Raw genomic sequence first — 20,316 nt, 5'->3', positions numbered from 1 at the left:
AATATGGAAAGAAAGAAAGTCTACTGTAAAATATTTCCATGTCTTTGGTAGCAAGTGTTATATTCTAGCAGATAGAGATTACAGAAGAAAAATGGATCCAAAAAGTGATGAAGGAATTTTTATGGGTTACTCCACTAACAGCAGAGCCTACAGAGTGTTTAACAATAGAACTCAAGTAGTTATGGAATCCATCAATGTGGTGATAGATGATGTGTCTCAAGAACCAATTCTTGAAGTTGTACCAGGTGTTGAAGCATATCCTGAAACATCCACTCAAGAAGAAGTAATGCCTGAAACTGTTGAAGAACCTGAAACTAACTCTGAAGATATTGAGCTGGAACATGCAGAAACAAGTAAAGGACCTTCAATTAGAATTCAAAAGAATCATCCTCAAGAGCTCATTATTGGAGATCCAGATCAAGGAATCAGAACCAGAAGAGCTAATGATGTTGTCTCCAATTCCTGTTTTGTGTCCAAATTTGAACCTAAAAATGTGAAGGAAGCTCTCACTGATGATTTCTGGATTGAAGCAATGCAAGAAGAACACAACCAGTTCAAAAGAAGTGAAGTGTGGGATCTGGTGCCAAGACCAAGCGACATAAATGTCAGTGGGACAAAATGGATCTATAAGAACTACTCAGATGAAAATGGTACTGTTACAAGAAACAAGGCAAGAATGGTAGCACAAGGTTATACACAAGTAGAGGGATTATATTTTGATGAAACATTTGCACCTGTTGACAGACTGGAATCCATAAGGCTACTCTTGGGAGTGGCTTGTATTCTAAAGTTCAAATTGTTTCAGATGGATGTGAAGAGTGCCTTTCTCGATGGGCACCTTCATGAAGAAGTCTATGTTGAGCAACCAAAGGGATTTGTTGATCCAAATTTTCCTGATCATGTGTACAAGCTGAAAAAGGCACTGTATGGGTTGAAGCAGGCTCCTAGGGCATGCTATGAAAGACTCACAGAATTTTTAACCCATCAAGGGTACAAGAAGGGAGGAACAGACAAGACGTTGTTTGTTAAGAAGGACAAAGGAAGACTCATGATAGCACATATCTATGTTGATGACATTGTGTTTGGAGGAATATCGAATCAGATGGTTCAACATTTTGTTCATCAGATGCAGTCTGAATTTGAGATGAGTCTTGCGGGAGAACTGACTTACTTTCTTGGTCTACAAGTCAGGCAAATGGAAGATACAATATTCATCTATCAGAGCAAGTATGCTAAGAATATTGTAAAGAAGTTTGGGCTGGACAATGCCAGTCACAAGAGAACACCAGCAGCCACTCACTTAAAGTTATCCAAAGATGAAAATGGTGTAGATGTTGATCAAAGTCTGTACAGAAGCATGATTGGAAGCCTTCTATATCTTACAGCAAGCATACCTGATATAACTTTTGCTATAGGAGTTTGTGCTAGATATCAAGCAGAGCCTAAAATGAATCATCTGGTTCAAGTCAAGAGGATTCTGAAGTGTATAAACGGCACCACAGACTATGGAATTCTATACTCTTACAGTGAAAATTCCAGGTTGATTGGCTATTGTGATGCAGATTGGGCAGGTAGTGCAGATGACAGAAAAAGTACTTCAAGAGGTTATTTCTTCCTTAGGAACAATCTAGTGTCTTGTTTCAGCAAGAAACAAAATTCTGTGCCTCTATCAACAGCAGAAGCAGAATATATTGCTGCAGGAAGTAGCTGCTCTCAGTTAGTCTGGATGAAGCAGATGCTGGAAGAGTATGATGTTCAACAAAGTGTTCTCACATTGTACTGTGATAATCTGAGTGCAATCACTCCAAGAATCCTATACAACACAGCAGAACAAAGCATATTGACATCCGACATCACTTCATTAGGGATCTTGTTGAAGACAAAGTAGTAACTCAGGAGCATGTGACTACTGAAGAACAACTGGCTGACATCTTCACAAAGGCTTTAGATGTCAAACAATTTGAGAAACTGAGGAACAAGCTGGGTATTTGTGTTCATGAGGAATTATAGCAGCTAATGTTCAAAGTCTCAGGTACCCTCAGCTATAAGTTATGCTTTTCTCAACTTCTCATTTGACATATTTTATGGCTAAAAAGGGGGAGTAAAAATAGATGCCATGATGGGTATGTGTCAGGTGATGTTGAAACATTTGTTTCTGATATTCTGGTATTTGCATTGGATCTGTTTACACATGCATGTTTTTATGTTGCTCTATTAGTATGAACAAAATTCTGTTTAGTATGCATGTATTCAGGGGGAGTATTAGAAATGTTGTTTGCGCTCCTTGAGGGGGAGTATTTATCTGTGTCCCTGAATGTTTCTATGGATGTTGGAACATCCTGTTTGAGCTACTGAATATTGTCTGGGAGTTTACCTTTTATGATTATTTGAGTAGCGTGTTGTGACAGTTGACTGTCTGTTTAGGATGTTATAGGAATTTATTTTTCCTTATATGTCCGCTGCTGCAAGGCTCTGATTTTTCACGTATGGTACCTATTTCTCTTATCTACTATTGCATATAATGATTTGTGAAATATTGCGAAAGTAGGTTCAGAGATCTGTAGTATACTTATTCTCTGTCCTGAAGATTATGTGTGATGACTGAAGAATTGTATTTTGGTATCTGTTGATAATCTGAGATGTGAACCTTTCTTCAAGGTAGTTTTTTTTTGTGAAGATTGAAGGAAAGGTTGCGTGTGTTATCTCTCTAGTTTGATTGGATTGGCCTCGAGTTGTTTTAGCCAAAAATTTGCCAAAGGGGAAGATTGTTGGATATTTTTATGTTGGCTTCACTTTTGCCTAAAACAAATATTCACTTCAGATGTGGAACACAATGTTCCAACATCCAGGTTTGGTATGTATGTTCTGTGCCTTGCCTAAGTTTACGCACGTGTTCGCTCGATTTAAGGAATCCACGCCAGCATATGTTGGTCAAAACCGTGTGCAGTTATGAATGGATCAGAACGTATGTGATTTCCTAAGGAAGTGGTAACGACTTAGGAAAGTCTTTTGAAGGTGATCATAATGTTCCTATTAATGTGCCTACTTTTTAGGAGTTTCCTTATCCGGCCATGTTGACTGAGTAATGGATCACCGGTTTGATCTGAAGCCCGACTATGTTTATGACCCGCTTTGCTTCAGTATTTAAAGGAGACTGCAAGACCTGAAGAATCATTCAAGCCATCATTTCAGAAGAATAGTTTATCTAGGGTTTTGAGTCTCTTGTTTGTAAGCCTTTCGTGTATCATATTGATGCATGTTTAGGACTGTATTTTGAGTTGTAAATTGTGCACTACTCTGAAGCTTTTAAGCAAGGAGTTAGGTAGTCTGTGAATTGCACCAAAGCTTTTAAGCACGGTTGCAAGTTGTTGTGTCTTGAAGGTAACTTCATTCTATAAGTGTCTGTAATTTGAGAATCACAAGGTTTGTGATCAGTTGTAAGGGAGTGAGATGAGATCTCAGATCTAGGAGTTCCTAGGTTGAAATCTTGTTGGGGTAGGTCCTAGGTCATCAGTGCAAACGTGGTTTGCTGAGAGCTTTTGAATACGGACTGCACTAGTGGATTTCCTTCCTGGCTTGGTAGCCCCCAGAGTAGGTGACGTTGCACCGAACTGGGTTAATAATTTCTCTGTGCCTCTTTTCTTTCTTGTCTGATATTTTGTTTTATTATGTTTATGTTGGTTAGCTTGATGTTCTAAACATCGTGTACAACATATGCTTTTCTGTGCTTTGTGTTGAAACATCACTTAGAACATCTTAAGTCTAACGTGCTAGAATTTCATTTTTCCTTTATTATTTTTTTGGTACAACTGCAGAATAGTTCGGAATCCTTTAAAAGAATCAACATTATCACTCCTTTTGAACGATATCATCCGCTCTTCTAAATAACCTTGGTTGCCAACTTTAGCGCAAGAATTCTGCAGTCCTTCATAATAAGTTACTTGGATGGTCTTTCTCATCCTGTTGGGATATTGCATCAACCACCATACTAGCTAGGGACTCTACTTTTCTCACTGTTGGGACGCCGAATCAACATGCTTAACATTATCACTGCATAAAACATCACCAAAAGGTAAAGAGCAAGACCAAGGTATATTATGTGCCCCATTCAAGCACTTCATTATTTATTTATTGTTGTCAACTATTTTTTGTGAATCAAATTTTTGTGGCTTTGTGTAAAATTTAAAATTCGGACCTCGAAGAAACTGGAAAAAATCATCATCAGTAGTGCCACAACTTCCAGTTGAAGCGCTGCAACCTGGTGTGGACAAGTTGCGATAAGATGAAAAGATTATCTTTCTAGGGAATAAAATAGCCAATTGAAACAATGAGCAAGCAATTGACAACACTTTCAACTGATCACTTCTTCCATCCAAGTACTCAAGCAATCTGTGATCAAAGCTTACTCAAACCATGTAATAAATTTAGAAGGCATTGTGTTGTGAAATTGTTACCAATAAAATAATTGATGTGTGGAGAGAGCACACGAAATTTGTTTACCCAGTTCGGTCCAATACTGACCTAGTATGGGGGAGAGAGCAGCCCTCCGTTCCACTATAATTGGAACAAATCTGAGCCCATAAAAATACGTTCTATTTTTTTCTGCTGACAAAATCGGGCACCAATTTTACCTAATCGGGCGCCGATTTTTGCCGTATGAAAAGGCTCAAAACACTGAGCAAAATCGGGCCCCTATTTCCATTTTTTGGCCACCGATTTTGGCACTTCCGGAATTCCAATTTTGAGTCACTCTACAAAACATTGGAAAAAGTGGAGCATTGTTCATAATAAACAGTTACAATCCTTATCTTGATATCATAGTTTGGTAAATCTCCTGAAAATTTAAAATATACTCTTTATTTGACTAGTTTTAGGGTTTAGGAAGAAGTGGTTGTATAAAACAGTATCTATGAAATTTGAAAATGAGTCCATGACGTTCCTGGTAAACCTCAAATGTCAAACATTGGTGTTTCCATTGTTCTACACACAGAACTTCCATTGCTAAAAGAAGTGAGTTATTTCCTGCTTTGAGACTGCTCTTAGAATATTATCAACTTCCAAGACACTAGGAATGACTTGGATGCTATCACAAGTTCTTTTATTCAAAAGAGTTTACCATACATAGAAGCATACTTCTGATGTGGGGTGTTCATAAGGTGGCTAACATGGTTTGTTCATAATGTCAAATATTAGATTTGATTTTTGAAAACTGTTGTTAAACTGGTTTACATATTTGTGGAAATATTGTAGTAAGTAACTACCTTGATCAAGTCATGTATTGGCTTCAACAGATTCTTTGAGCTGGTCACGTATTTTCTTGCACGACTATGCTTCGAGTAAAATATTTTTTTCAACTGTGCTATTCGTACAATGGATTTTTTCGCACAAAAGAATATCGAAACAATTCGTATAATTTACACAGCAAAGTTTTCAACAGTGTGTACTAAAATAATATCTAGAAACTTCAAGTAACAACTGACAGTTGTGAAGTTAGATTTGTCAGTTATTGGATGGGATAAATAGAGCAACAAAGCTATGAAAGGTTCAGCTTCCGAAAATCTTCATACACTTTAGGTTCCCTTTAAAATTCCATCTGAATGTAACTCGCTTGAGCATAATATATAAGAAAAAACAAAATTAAAAGAATTTCTTGAATTAAATTGAGGTATAATGATTTGTCTGAATCTCTTTCTATGATAATATTAACATAAATAAACCTTATACTCATATGATACATATACAATGCTGATATAAATATGTCATTTCAAAATGTAAAATAAAAATGCTGTTTTAGCCATTGCCTAGATTTTGTATTTGAATTTTCCATTCCTGTTCTATGTTCTAAGTCAGTAAAATTGAGCTAACAGGGAAAGGAAATAATCAGAATTCCCAAAAAATCATGTTCTCTTCAAACTGAAAACTTCCGGTTCCTTCCTACATTGGAAAAATATGGAATCAGTGAGTAGAGGAAAATTTACACAATCAATCATATGTACGAGTTTAGAAGTAGTTATCGTTAAAGTTAAAAGGTTTTACATTGACGGCGCATATAAATTAAAATCATATAGGAAATGCAAGATGTTACCTAAAATATATGATAACACATCATTCAGTTTTGTAAGTGTCTTTCTTTCCAGCAAGAATCATTGAAATCTGAAGTCCTCTACTAAATGCTTGATTGAATAGCAACCGGGTTTGAAACTCCATCACAAATGGGAACCACGATAAAACTGCTGTTGGCATGAAAATTATCAATCCCATTACATATTCATATGCTCTTGAAAGTTCTCTCACTGAAGCCCATAGTTTCGCCCACTTCAAGAGTCCCCTGCATGTTTGTGCAATCTTGATTGCAAAAGAGAAAGAAAAAAAATGTTGTAATTTCAGGGATTAAACTCATATATAAACAGCAACTTTTTTTTGCAGAGATTAAAACAAAAAGAAGCATATTTACATATCATACAATAGCAACTCGGAAAAATGAGCAAAAATGGTTGTTAGCTGTGATGCAGGAAATTTAGCTTACCAGAATAATGGCCCATCCAGAGGGCATGAAGGCAAGAACGGAAGCAAACAAATCTGATACCGTAAGCGCACACACAACAAATAACACTGCCATTACTGACAAGAAGCCGAGAAACAGAAGTGCCTTGAGAATACGGAACATGAGCTGAAAGTCGGTACCAAATCTTCGTCTACCCATGGAAACCATCTGACGCCCATAACAAATTTCATGCAAACATCAGAAATTAGATTTATTCATACTATAATTTTAACTATACAGCCGTTACTATGGTCTAAACTAATGCTCGTCTTGCTTGATCAAAAAGAAATGTTTTTTGAATAAATTTTTGATGTTATTAGGCTTTAATTTAGGCATAAGTACATCAGAAATGCTCTGAGCTACAAAAAAAATACCTTCAAGACGATAAGGACTATAACTAAAACTACCCAAGAAAGCGCGAATACCTACGATAAGAAAAACCAAAGGTAGTTAGATGGAGGGGTAAAATTTGCAAAAATTAAGGTAGAACAAAGAAAACAAATTGTTGTACCAGAATATTTTTGCTACGACGCGCAATATTCAGGTGGTAGACGATTCCATATTGGTAGATAAAGAAGCGGCATGCAAGAACAATCTCAAGTATTTTCCCTCGGACATTGGTGTATTTCAGGTGTTCATTTTCTTCATCCCACCAAGATTCCCAGCTTTTATCAGATGGAATACCAATACCACCACGGTTTCCCATCCACCGCTTCCAGTCACTCCAATCCTCCACCGTTTTTTGCCAATCAAAGCCAGAAGGATTGAACAAGAATGGAGCAAATAACCAAGAAATGGCCAAAAACCACATTGAGATTGTGATAAAGAAATAAAGAGTTGAGCTTCGGTATGATTCGCCATAGACTTCATAAATGATTAACAGTATTAGTACCTCGAGGCCCTTCACAAAGTGACTTCGGGAGTACATCCTGTAATTATCAGCAAACTTTGCGTGGAAGACAACGAATCCCCGACCAGTTGGTCTATATTTAGAGCCTCCATGCAAGAGCGTTCTTCCATAGTAATGAGCTTTCGTTCCAAGCTGGAAAGTAAAGAACACAGAGGCTAATTGCAGTTGCATGATAATGAAATCACCCAAGGCAGTCCGAAATCCCTTCTCCAAACCAATTTCCATAACCATGGGGAGCACCAGCAGCAAGCCTAACTGAACAACAGACTGAGATGCCAAGGCTTGTTCGAGGGCTTTGCTCTGATGTATGTTTGAACTTGAAATAATTTCTCTTTCAACTCCACTTAATACCATATATAATCGTCCATATAAGAACACATACACAGTCAGCACGGTTATCTGAAAAATGTGTCACATCCAAATAAATGCGTTAGTGTAAACCCATTTTAATCAACGAAAAATAGGATTTATGTGCTTTCATAATCAATCAAGTCCTATTGATATCATACTTAGTCGTCTAATCAAATTTGTGATTGTATTGTACCTCACTCAAGTTGTAGGAACAATGATGTATCACATCATGAATACATATTAGTTCATTGATATCAATTTAATAGCTCAGAGCACAGAAGAATCAATCTGCAAGTTTATTTATTGATTTCTAATGTTCTTTATTTATTCTTTATTCTGAAACTAGGAAGTGTATGCAACAAAGTCTAACTCTTACATCGGATGAAAGCATGATATACTCAAATTCAGCAAAGTACATTCCATGAATGTAATATTACTATTAGCAATTAACTATCATGATACGATCCTCAAAAGACAATTTAAAAAATTACCATGCTACTGAAATAGAATCCAACTGTGGTGAAGTAGAATGACAACATTCTGAAGAAGTCAAATCGTCTTCCAAGACGATAAACATCACGGCAAAGTGTTTGTTCTCCATTTCCATTAGCAACCTTAGCCTCAAAGAGTGAAATCTGATTCAGGCCAACATCTCGCCCCTTACCAACTTGTATGTACTCATGATGTGTAATATATCCTTGGCGTAGAGTTGAATTGTACCCTATAGATGTTAAAAAGCACAATAAGTGAAAGTTTCCATTCATCGGATAGACAGTTTCTACTCAACCTGGACTGGACGTACCTGCAAATATATCCTCGCTTAAGTTGATAGTTTTTGATGCTTTGCTTATGCCACCTCTGGTTATGTGGAAGATTCTGTCAAATATATCTGGATGACCATAGTGAAATCGGACCCTGCAAATTCAGGAACGTGGATTACTTAAAACATGTAACAAAAAAATTTACTATGCTAGGAAAAATACAAGATAAGACTGTTGATAATAAATTGCATGTAGAATCAAATTTGAAAGCAGTTAAGGAGAAACAAATTGGGACTTACTTTAAGGGATTTGCCAAAACTCGTTGGCCAATGGTCACAAAGCTGGTCTCCTGGTTTGACATAAACCAAGCAAGTGATGAAACACTGCAAAATAAGAAACATGATGTAAGCATATATAATAAATAACATGTTTGATAATATTAAAATAGTTAAATACAAGACTAAATACAGTAACAAGGCAAACCTTCCAGTAAATATATGCTCTCTTAAACCCAATATAGTTGGTTTCCTTTGCCCTTTATGTGCGTGGAATTCTTCCAATACATTTCTCATTTTGAAAGCTTCTTCATAGTAATTATCCTATAAAGAGAAAATGAGCATTGAGTTATACGAAATCACTTCTTAGCTATCAATATATTTTAAATTAAAGTCACAGTTACCTGATTCATGTCGATGGTCTGTAAAGCTTCTCCACGAGTAAATATAATGGCATGATTTTGGTTTTCAGGTTTCCCTTCACCAATTTCCGTCGGAGGACCAGGAAGCTTGATGCGATATATTTCCTATCAATACAACATAGAATCATTACGACAAACCCGTGCCAACTTGATCATACTGAACCTTATCTAAACAGATTCTTTTTTAATTTTTTTTATAGATTTGTCCATACCTGATCATACTTCTCCCCTCCCTTGACAAGAACAGAGTAATAGACTTTCTTTCCTCCTTTTGTGTCTTCTGTTTCGTCTATGTAAGCAACACGAAGGGCTGAGTGCCTGCATGGAAAGTTCCATTTTACCATCATCGATCCAAATTCCGTTTACAAACGACCCTATACAGTTGATGAAAACAGTTGTATGGACTTACGTGACCATCAGATTGAGAATATTATTGTAGCAACTTCTGTCAAAAGTATTTTTAGACTTTTTTTGAGAACCATACAGTTGACAAGAAACTACATAGGTGAACTTTAAATCAGCCAAAGCTTTCGCTTGTTCAAGAAGCCTCTTATCACTTTCATTATAATCAAATGACCGGGGGCCTTCAGAAATACCTACATTAGACATGTTGTATAGTTCTTTCGTCAATGAATTGTTTCCACTAAATCTTGGGATTTGAATTCGAAAATCAGCACGTGAAATAGTGAACTTACCACTTTCGCCCGCATTTTCTATGAGGTACTGGAGGAGTAAGGCTTGCCAATAGTACATCATTCCTCTAACTACAAGAAAACAAACAGAAAAAGTCGGAAAATTAAAATCTAAATTGGAATATCCGTACATGCATGTATGTATATATGTGTGTGTGTCTATATATATATATATATATATATATATATATATATATATATATATATATATATATATATATATATATATATATATATATATATATATATATATATATAAACACACACACACACACACATATATGCATGTATGTTATGTGTGACATTCACACTATGATCAAGACCTGTTCGAGAGAGTGTCTGTCCTCTGTAAGATGCCCACTGACGAATATTCTCCTCCCTATCTTCTTCAAGATTTTCACTTTTTATGCGCTCATCAAAATTGGCCCATTCATCTGCATTGCATTAATATATGGCAATAATATGAGTGGAAATACGTTAAAGACAAAGAAATGATAACGATGCATATAAAAGCAATACTCACCAGGATATATCTTTGTTAGGTAGAATAAAATTGAAATTCCATCTTCATTTTCCTTTTTGAGTTCATCATTGGAATATTGAACATTCTCTTTGTAATATGGTGTTAGAACACTGAAAGAGAAGTAAGGAAATTACACATCAAGGAAACATGAGAAAATGAAAAATAAAAAGATATAACAATGACTAACCTGAAGGACAACATATCCCGAACTTTAGGAGCCTTTGGCATATTCATAAACAAGGAGTTTGCAAAGAATGTGATACGGCGGCGGGCTTCAATATTTTGTGGCACATTTATAGCTGATTCTTTGACTGTTAAAAGCAAGTGAAGCCTAATAACCTAAAGAAATTAAATGAAACGAAACGGAGACTAATAAGTAACAGCTTAATTGAAAAGAATAATGTAATACGTTTAGCAGAGTGTGGATGGAAAGATAAGACTACCTTCTCCATCACCGATCTCTTCTGTGTAAAAGAAGTGTCAATGTTAACAAATCTCTGCTGTTTGTCTACATTATGCTGAGGTGTTTGCAGAATTCTGAAGAAAAGAAGAACCAAACCAATATCATAAACCATTATATATTATAGTTTTTAAAAAGAAAATCCATATACCAATATCTGTCCAAATCAATTCAAACGTACACATGGCCATCAACCATAACATCCTGTATGATAATTTCTACAATATCCTGTAGCACATTGACTAGAGATTCCGGCTTGCTGTCTTCAGCTCGCTGCCAACGGAAAGGGTAAAAAAATTAGAAGACCTCAATAAGTCCATCATGAAGGAATTGAACTATATACTATGAAGAACGGATACGGACATGGACACCGGACACGACACGCACACTGACATGCCGACGCCGCAAATAATTTGAGAAAATCACATAATTCAGTGTAATTATATGTGTCGGTGTCGGACACGTGTCCGACACGTGGACACACATCATCCGAGGAGTGTCTGTGCTTCATATATTAACAAAATAATGGCAAAAAGTTACCAATAAAGTTAAGAATTTCTCCAATTTCTCACTGAGTGAAGGCAAGCCACTCATCTTGAATTCTTTGACAAATACTTCGTCTTCTATGCATTCTTCAACTTTGGCGCATATGAGATCTATGAAACTATATCATACAAGAAACAAACCAAAAGTCATGAGGATCATATTAAGAAAAAATCAAAATGGAAAACAGAGGCTATCAAGTATTTTTTTTCCGATCCTTACTGCTTATCTTCTGCACCTAGCAGAAGGCTCTGTATGATGTCCTTGAGAGTCTCGTAGCATTCGACAACTGCTGAGTACATATAACCATCACTCTTGATCTTTTTAAACAATTCAGCATCGTCGTCCTTCTTATAATCTTTTGCCATGTCCACAGCTATAGGAATCTATCACATATTCAAAGCGGTTTAGGAAGAAACCAAAAGACACTGTAAATAAATTAATGTAAACCGGTGTTGTCAAACATCGGCCATAGTGGATTTCTTGACAACCACCATGACCAATTTCTGAAGGATGGTAGCGACATGGTGTTTTATGGCGGATTTTTGCCTTTCAGCCATGGTCCGCTATCAGCAATCGATAACACTGATATAAACTATTGGCCTTACAGAGCAACTCAAATGACAAACCTTGCTAGCAAGCAAGAATGGAGGCCACTGGATGACAGAAACATCAATTGAATTGTACGGAACAAGAAGCAAATCTCTATCCCTGGAAAGTTAGTAGTCAAGAGATATAATTATACACTTGAAATTCAAAAATCTCAAGATATTTTAGCGAAGAAGAAGTTTGAATTTGAACCTGTTACTGATGAGGTCTTCCTCTCTCAAAGAATTTATAAACTCATTCCAAACCTGAGAGAAGTATTGAATATTATCCCGTTCATATGCATCATCCTGCAAAAGAAACTCCATTGTTAAGAATCCTAGTAAATTCTAACTAGCATCTATGTGGTCATATAATTTCATGCAGCATGTTGAAACATAAAATGCCGTACTGATTCCTCTTGTATATTCTTTCTGTCTCTTCCAGTCCAAAAGCTTTCACTGAATGCTTTTGGTACAGCTTGGAATCTGGACCGGAGCATTCCGAGTGTCCTTATCTAGGGATGCAAAAATGTTTACGAAGATAATTAACAGAAAAGATAACATCAATATGAATTTAGTACTGTCATTATCAGAAAAAGGTCAAATATTTTAAGAAGACTCTGCGATATTTTTGTTCTCGAGGATAAAAATCCCATAAGAAAGGAGGAAAATTACGAGGATGTTACATAAGTTATTGCAATAGATTTACTACACATACCTCACCCAAATGGCTGAAAGCTCCAATAATTCCACCAAACAAAGTGGCATAAATGGCATACCATATTTGAGTATCCATAAAATAAACCTATAATAAAGAAACATTTAAAAAAGGAATGAATTAAGTCACAATAATGTTAAAAGCAATGAAAATAGATAAAGTTTGTCAATCAAAATTGCTGTTCCACAACTCACAAGGATAATTGGAGCCCATATTGAAATGACAACACTTAAATTGTGCATATCTGTAGCATTTACAGAATGCGAGTTAAAGATATAGCTATAAGTCGATAACAGAATATGTACACAGATAGTGAAAAGAGTCGTAAAGTGATACCATTCTCTGGAAAAACTTCATGCCACTGGTAGTTATCTATATGCAATGCCATGATTAACTTTGTTGGTTCAATGAGGGGTGCTATCTATTAAAAGGATAGTTTATTATTAGATCAGAGAAACAAATATAATGGATTACAATTTAAAATAAGTATTTTGTTTGATTCTGTGTATTGTAGTCGATCTATAAATGGTAGTGGAGTACTTTGAATCAAATTCAGTACTAATACTGGACTGAGATATGTAACAAAAAAAAACAAAGCACGCAATTTACGGAAATAATACCTCCACATAGTAACTGAATGCTAGCTTGCTAATCAGAAGCATGACCCAGAAAAGAGTGTACCTGCCAAAACAAAATGTATGTTATAGCGGAAATGATATAAAGAGAAGAAATTAATAATAGAAGCATAATATATGCGCGCAACAGTCAGAAGCATGTAATTGGCACTAAAAGGAATTTGCTAAGAATTTATCTCTTACTTCACTAGTGAAAACATGCTCTCATGCATTCCTCGGCCAACATACAATTTTGGCTGCAGTAAAAGTCGAAGTTAGATAAACGAAGCATCTGTATAAAGGTAAAAATAGCCTAAAAACATAAACACGGCTTGTGTTTCTGACCTGAGCCCACCACATTAAAAGGGTAATGATTCGCATATTTGAGCGCTCCAATGTTCTCCGGATAGGTGGAAGGAAAAACAGTAGTGCAGCGACTATATTTGGAATCATATAAATCGCAACAGCCCAATAATAAATTGACTGGGGCCCCCAGTCGCCAGCCCAATTGGTGACAAATTGTATAAGACCAGTTGGATTCTGCAGAGAACTGCTAAAACAGACTGGCAAAACAACAACCCAAATTGCTGCTACCACAAACTTCAGAAAATACCGAAGCAACTGAGTAAATTTCATGTTCCTCAATGCATTCCAGATAAGAATAATATCAATAGTTACTGCAATTAGACAAATACACGAATGAATAAGACATAATCAAGCCTTAATCCTATCATGTCATTATCCAGCTCTCTTATCATATTCGTCCCTATTCGACCCTGACCATCGAATGGCGCCTAAAGGATATATTTTACATTTCTTTAAATAACCTTTTGACAACAGTAGGTGCAGAAAAAAGCAAAGATATATCGGAATTGAGTACCTTGAAAAAAGTTGAGAATAGCATATGTTATAAATATACTAGAAACATTTTTGAACACATCCTCATCAGTGAGAACTCCAACAAGTCCCAAGTTACTCCATGAAATTATAATCATTGCCTGTAAAAAATTACTGTCATAAATGATAGAAAATTTGCATGGTAAAATTCCAAGTCTTAACCAATTGCAAGGGTTTTCAGGTAAAGGTAACATAAAAAGAAGTACGGCAAGTCCAAGAATTAAGGTTACCTGTAAAGCCAATATGAAAAAAATCCACATTCGATCAAAACTCCTATAAAGATGCAAAAACGTACGAACTTCAACAAAATTGGTTTTAGGCTTCTTCTTCCCAGGTACAGTGGTGGTACGGCCACGGCCCTGCCACATGAATTTATACTTCAATAAAGGTCTCTAAAAAAAGTAATGTAGGTTCCAATTGAAACAAGTTTATACAAACTTATCCAAGCAATTAGAACAAGACCAATGCTTCCCAAAAATACCAAAAAGTTTAATCACACAACCATGTCAATTTATGTATTAGGAAATGTAATGAGAAAATAGATATAGACCTGATTGGCTGTCTGTGTCTCATCTTTATGCCTGAAAAAGTCTGAGTTGAGATTCATCGGCCAACCTAGCTTAAAGCATTTGTCAGACCTGGAAAAAGGACAGATTTGAGCTTATTGGTATCCAAAGAACGTAAAAACAGTTTATAGCAATGCTTTGAGTATTTTATTATATGATATATAATTAAAATATCAGTGGAAGATTTACCAAAAATATTCATTAAGATCATCATAGTTTCTCCAGTTGGAATGACTCGCCTTGCCTTTGTTACATCTTTTTGCTTCCTTTGTCACCAAACACAGAAAACGGTTTAAGGAACGCATTTGAAAACATGCATAAACGACTAATGAATTATTTATGTAGCATACTTACCATCATTAAAACTTCATATAGTGGTGTAATAACTTCCCTCAAAAAATGTTCATCATCACGCGTTACTATCGGATATGCATCCCCACTCACATGATAGGTATTGCTATATAAAATCCCAAAGACATCATTGCACATCTTCGGAAGCAAGAAAAAAAAAGAGTTATCAAGATAGGCTCGTAGGAAAATATGATGAATAGTATGACTTTAATAAAGTTTGAATTACAGCTACGGACAACTTACATGATGGAAAATATAGCAAAGACATTCAGGCATAAAGCGAATATTTGAAGCTTCTCCCCATATTAGAAGATAAAGTGCAATGTAAATCAGTTCTAATTGTTGTCTGTCTTGACCATCTGAATACCTATTGTTGAAAAATTGCATATACAAAAATGAGTCAGAGCTATTGTAGTATAAGCATTATACAGAGTGAAATTTAGGATACACAAATTCACTTCTATAACTCGTAAATCATTGTAGTACCTAATATTTGATTTACAACGCACATAATGACACCACGACTCATAATTTTTGAAAGTTGTGGCCATCAACTTCTCTATAGTATCTTCACGGATCTGCAAAAAACTCTTCTTTAGTGTTCAATACAATGATTGATGAGAAGTATAATTAAAGAATTTAAATTTGGCACTACCCTGGCTGTCCAATATATTACGTTCAAAAAGCATACATAAAAAAACGAAAACTTTTTGAAGAAATAATAATTTACCTCATGAGATGCAGGCCTATTCCTTATGTCTATGTTGGCAAGCAATAATATAAGGTGCTCCCTTTGATTTGCCACATTTCCTTTCTTTTTATTCCAAAATACACAAAAACATTAAATTGGATTATTCACTGATTATGTACATGAAAATTACATATAAACAAAAGAGATATTCAAATTGAAGGGTAAACTATACAGAGAAGAGAAATATTCATTACCTGAAATCCAAAAATGGAGGCAATCCAATCAAGTATATCATTCACATTTTTAACCCTCTCCATAGGCATTGTAGAATCATCATTATCAGGTCTTGAATGAATGATAGGCATTGGGAGATTATCCACTTTACTTAAAGCAGCAAGTGCAGCTTTGATCTATAATTTCATAGAAAAGAGAGGAAAAAAAATACACAAGCAAATTATTAGGAAGGTAATATCATTAGCAGTAGCAAAATTGAAAATGCATGTATGCGACATACAAACCTCGGGAAGTTCCATGATCACTGGTTTAACACCGACAGCATATAATGGAAGAATATTGTAATGCTCATACTGTCCCCTCTTATTCTCAACATCTGCAGCATATCTTTTTGTCTGGCATGAAAATAACATTCTCAGTACATGTTCCTGCTATTCTTATTATAAAAAAAAAAAAAAAAAAAAGACGGGAAGGGGGAAATTTTCATTAACTAACATGGCCCTAATGGCCGTTTTACAATCTTCTCGCAAGGGGAGTTAAGGTTATAATGTCAAACTCTTACCACTGAGCTGAAACCTCATAGACCCTCTATATTTAGATTATTCCACAAATTTAAGTGATGGTAACATAATAAAAGAAAAACACACCTTCTCCTCAATAGTTTGTGGAGTTAGCAAAGTCCTCAGTACTTCATACAACACAGTTGCTATCTGAACGTTCCTAACCATTTCCTCCCTACAGAAGTAATATCAGAAGATAAGACAATTGTAAAATTACTTGATTCACACAACGTGCAAGAGCAAGTTTAAGTAAGATCAATCAAGCCTTACGGTTTTTTAGTATATTCACCATCCCGGATTCTCTTCTCGTAGAAATATTGGTAGTAATTCTGTAGCTCCCTCGCATCACTTCTTTTAGTATGTTGCTCTGTAAGCTCTCCTTCCTGCAGCCAGCAAATGTTTTGAAATAGTTAATATATCACCAACTAGAGCCTCTTTTTCTTGTAGCAACTAAGAAATGAACGGTGTTGTTGTTCGTAAATGATAGATCTATAGCTCTACCATAATTTCTGTCAAATGTTAATTAATATTTTGTGTTTGTGTCAGTTAGGAGTTAATTGGTTATATTGACGTTATTCCTTATATATAAAGAGAATGAGTCAGCTTCAGGGGTTATCATGTATTCTTTGTAGTTTGAACTAGAAGAAATCGGGTGGAAAGATTAGAATCTCGTGTAAACCATTCTTTTGTGATCAATAAAGCTGCAGGGAGGAAAAACGTCCCTTTACCTAAATTGATCTACCTTAGAAACTTAACAGAATGAATCCACGAGATACTCATCATTGTTCAAAATATTGAAGAATAGCGAAAAATTAAAATTAGTCAGTTTACCTTTTCGAGTTTGTGCAACAGGTAAGTCTTGAATTGACGAACACCACGCCCACTTGATGTTGGATCCATTGTATGAGCCTTCTCAAATGCATGAAAGCGACCTAATTAAACAAAGAAAATAAATTAATATAGTATACTCTTCTGCAAACATAAGTTGATAACGTCTTTTACATGATGTATTAAGTAACTAGTTAGGCTTCCATTTTTGTTTTTCTAATTTATACTTTTTAGATGTTGAATGAGAACTTGTTGACTTTAAAAATGTGTTTGATGTCAAAGTAACAATTCAAAAACCAGAGTTGGTTTTCTCATTTTCATATGAACAATGGTTCTTAAGACCAGCAGCATCTTTATTCAAAAAACAAAAAATGGGAAAAACAATTGAAACTGCAAAAAAGATTGATACTTTACTGCATGACATTTTATCAGCTCTTCTAATCTTTTCCCCCTCATAAAAGTTTTCTTCTTTAATCCTACCCCCTAAAAAATTATAATCATGCAGTAAAATGTGATACAAATTTCAGATTTCAAATCTTTACTGCTTGGTCTATCTTAGATTTTTACAACTCTTAAGATAATCAATCCCTAACTACAATTAAATTTAATCTTACAACTCTTAAGATAATCAATCCCTAACTACAATTAAATTTAATCTTTTTTGAATAAGCTAAATTAGCCCACCCAAATTGACAATTGACACCAGAGGGAATCGAACATAAGACCTTGAGGAGGAGCATACTCCCAAGTCTCAAGCCAATACCACTAGGCCAACCCAAGTGGGTTTACAATTAAATTTAATCTTTTCAAAAATAATAATAAATTACACACAAAATTTCCAAGGAAATCCATAGTGTATAACTTTAACACTCATAAAAAACAAAAAATGGGCAAAATCAATTCATTGAACACATTCATATGCAACTCATAAATGTATATGTATATAATATAATTAAGCAAAAATGGCAAAAAGAATTGAAAAAAGAACTCACAAAGATAAGCAACCCTTGGATTCTCCCCTTCAATCTCAATAGCTGCTCTAAGAATTGGCACAAGAACAGCAAGAGAAGAAGGAACAATCTCACTATCCATAATATTTTCTTCATTTGGCAACTCAACAGTCCTTGTAGGTGCCCTTATCATCCTCTTTGAAGGTTGTCTAGAGATTTCAAAAGGACCCTTTGTCCCACTGGTGCTAGCCATGTTTCTGCCACACCGGTCTCAAACAACTCCGAAAACACGATCACCAATGCAAGTTTAAAGTTTCTTCTTTTCTCAGTATTATTGTTCTTGTTCTTGGAACAAAAACCAAAACAGCATTTGTGTGTTGAGTAGTGATGAGTTAAGGAAACTAAAGTTGCCATCTTTTTGAAATGAAATAATAGGCCAAAAAGAATGATACTTTGATTGAGAAAGAGGTTTTGGAATTGCTCTAATAGCAAGGTAAAAAGAAAAACTATTGAATAAAGAAAAAGAAAGGAACAGAACTGAGATAATATTGATAATGTTTTGTTTTTGTGAGTGCTTTTTTTTTTTTTTTTTATCTTTTGGTGACAATAAACAAATGTTACAAAAACACTTACACATCACAACAATGCTTTTTTGTGTTTTTCATGCTTACTTTTTTAAGAAAAGATTGGTCTTTGAATCCTTACATGCAAAGGAATTAAGGTGAGATGGTTTGGTGCTTGGAGTTGCTATCAATCATTGTTGTTTGAAGGGACAAGAGTTTGAGGAAAGCACGTGTAAAGTGAAAAAAGTGAATTAGATATGGAACACAGTCAGCATGTTGATTTCATTTTTTAGTACTAAGTTTCCTCAAATGACAATTTTCGAAAAATGAAGGGACATGTGTCCGCAAATTAATCAAATTTTTTGTTACTTGTACCTCCCTCGCATTCTATAAACATACTCTCCTCCGTCTTAAACTCGAAGAAAAATGGATCAGTATAAATTAATATGCATTCTCTGATCACTAATATTAACTAAAATCAACTTTTCGAGTTTATTGAATATTTGAGGTATTTGATTTATATATAGATCAGATACATCAGTTATTCAATGAATCTGAAAAGGAAAATTTTGTTTAAAATAATGTCCGGAGGGTGTATTTGGTAGAATTTTTTGACAATTTTTTGAATATATTATTATATTGACTTAATGCACTTTTGGTTGTTTAAATATTGCGATTGTGCAATTTTGACCTTCATTTTTTAGTGATATAATCAACTATCTATTTTTGTGTCTATCTTTTTCTAAATGGCTTCCTTCATTTGTTTTGAGAAATGGAGTGGAATATTTACTATATAAAGTATATATAACATATGACTATTTAAATTTAAAGTTAGGCAGAGCAAATCTGTCACATACACTAACATTATTGGAGAAAATGTGATCAGAAGTAGAGAATCTTCTTTTTGTACCTAATGTTTTTCCATGAAATCAAATACCCTAAACATTCGTTAATGCTTCATACCTAATTACCTATAATGTTATTTAAAAAAAATGTCATGTATAAACTGATCCCTAATAAAGTTGGGAACCAGGTCCCACCAAGTGAAATAACTCTTTTTTCTTAAGGAAGTTAAATAAACTCTTAAGAGGCCAGCTTGTTGTCACAAGCATTACCTTTTCTTAATATTTGACAGACAATAATTAAATATAAAATATAGGGTTAATTATGTTTTTGGTCCCTACAAAATGGCGACCTTGTAAGTTTAGTCCTTACTTAATTTTAATAGCATTTTTAATCCCTACAAAAAATTTCTGCACTCAATATTAGTCCTTAC

The 20,316-nt window shown here is 34.9% G+C and overlaps 1 protein-coding gene across 1 annotated transcript; it reads right to left on the bottom strand.

Annotated features, from left to right (window-relative positions):
* Positions 1-5,637: 5,637 nt before the first annotated feature.
* Positions 5,638-18,871, bottom strand: CALS7 (glucan synthase-like 7). The gene is made up of 43 exons (XM_085751911.1): positions 18,520-18,871; positions 17,531-17,631; positions 16,970-17,082; positions 16,787-16,874; positions 16,424-16,534; positions 16,160-16,315; positions 15,945-16,028; positions 15,701-15,792; positions 15,458-15,581; positions 15,218-15,352; positions 15,053-15,129; positions 14,848-14,935; positions 14,528-14,656; positions 14,281-14,398; positions 13,746-14,077; positions 13,605-13,657; positions 13,407-13,467; positions 13,123-13,207; positions 12,981-13,030; positions 12,787-12,873; positions 12,479-12,583; positions 12,283-12,377; positions 12,111-12,192; positions 11,704-11,867; positions 11,479-11,602; positions 11,120-11,211; positions 10,922-11,015; positions 10,666-10,817; positions 10,479-10,588; positions 10,279-10,389; positions 9,959-10,027; positions 9,673-9,859; positions 9,476-9,581; positions 9,246-9,368; positions 9,050-9,165; positions 8,866-8,949; positions 8,608-8,720; positions 8,297-8,526; positions 7,056-7,853; positions 6,919-6,969; positions 6,527-6,712; positions 6,086-6,345; positions 5,638-5,934 (listed from the first exon to the last, which is right to left on the bottom strand). The coding sequence occupies exons 1-42, from the start codon at positions 18,728-18,730 to the stop codon at positions 6,106-6,108; spliced, it is 5,727 nt and encodes a 1,908-aa protein (XP_085608037.1). The 5' UTR covers positions 18,731-18,871; the 3' UTR covers positions 5,638-5,934; positions 6,086-6,105.
* Positions 18,872-20,316: the final 1,445 nt, after the last annotated feature.

Source organism: Medicago sativa, chromosome 3 (genome assembly GCF_051527215.1).
Source record: "Medicago sativa cultivar Bolivia chromosome 3, Bolivia_mono, whole genome shotgun sequence".
Taxonomy (NCBI): domain Eukaryota; kingdom Viridiplantae; phylum Streptophyta; class Magnoliopsida; order Fabales; family Fabaceae; genus Medicago; species Medicago sativa.
Note: the sequence above shows the minus strand (reverse complement) of the source record. Positions and strands in the feature narration are given on the sequence as shown.

What these genes read in the sequence shown, in the direction of transcription:
- CALS7 (XM_085751911.1), bottom strand. Translation starts at nt 18,730, where the DNA reads ATGGCTAGCACCAGTGGGACAAAGGGTCCTTTTGAAATCTCTAGACAA. An exon ending in GAAGACCTCATCAGTAACAG is followed by an intron (nt 12,193 to 12,282) that starts GTTCAAATTCAA and finishes CTAACTTTCCAG; the next exon opens with GGATAGAGATTTGCTTCTTG. An exon ending in GTTTTGGCAAATCCCTTAAA is followed by an intron (nt 8,721 to 8,865) that starts GTAAGTCCCAAT and finishes CTGAATTTGCAG; the next exon opens with GGTCCGATTTCACTATGGTC.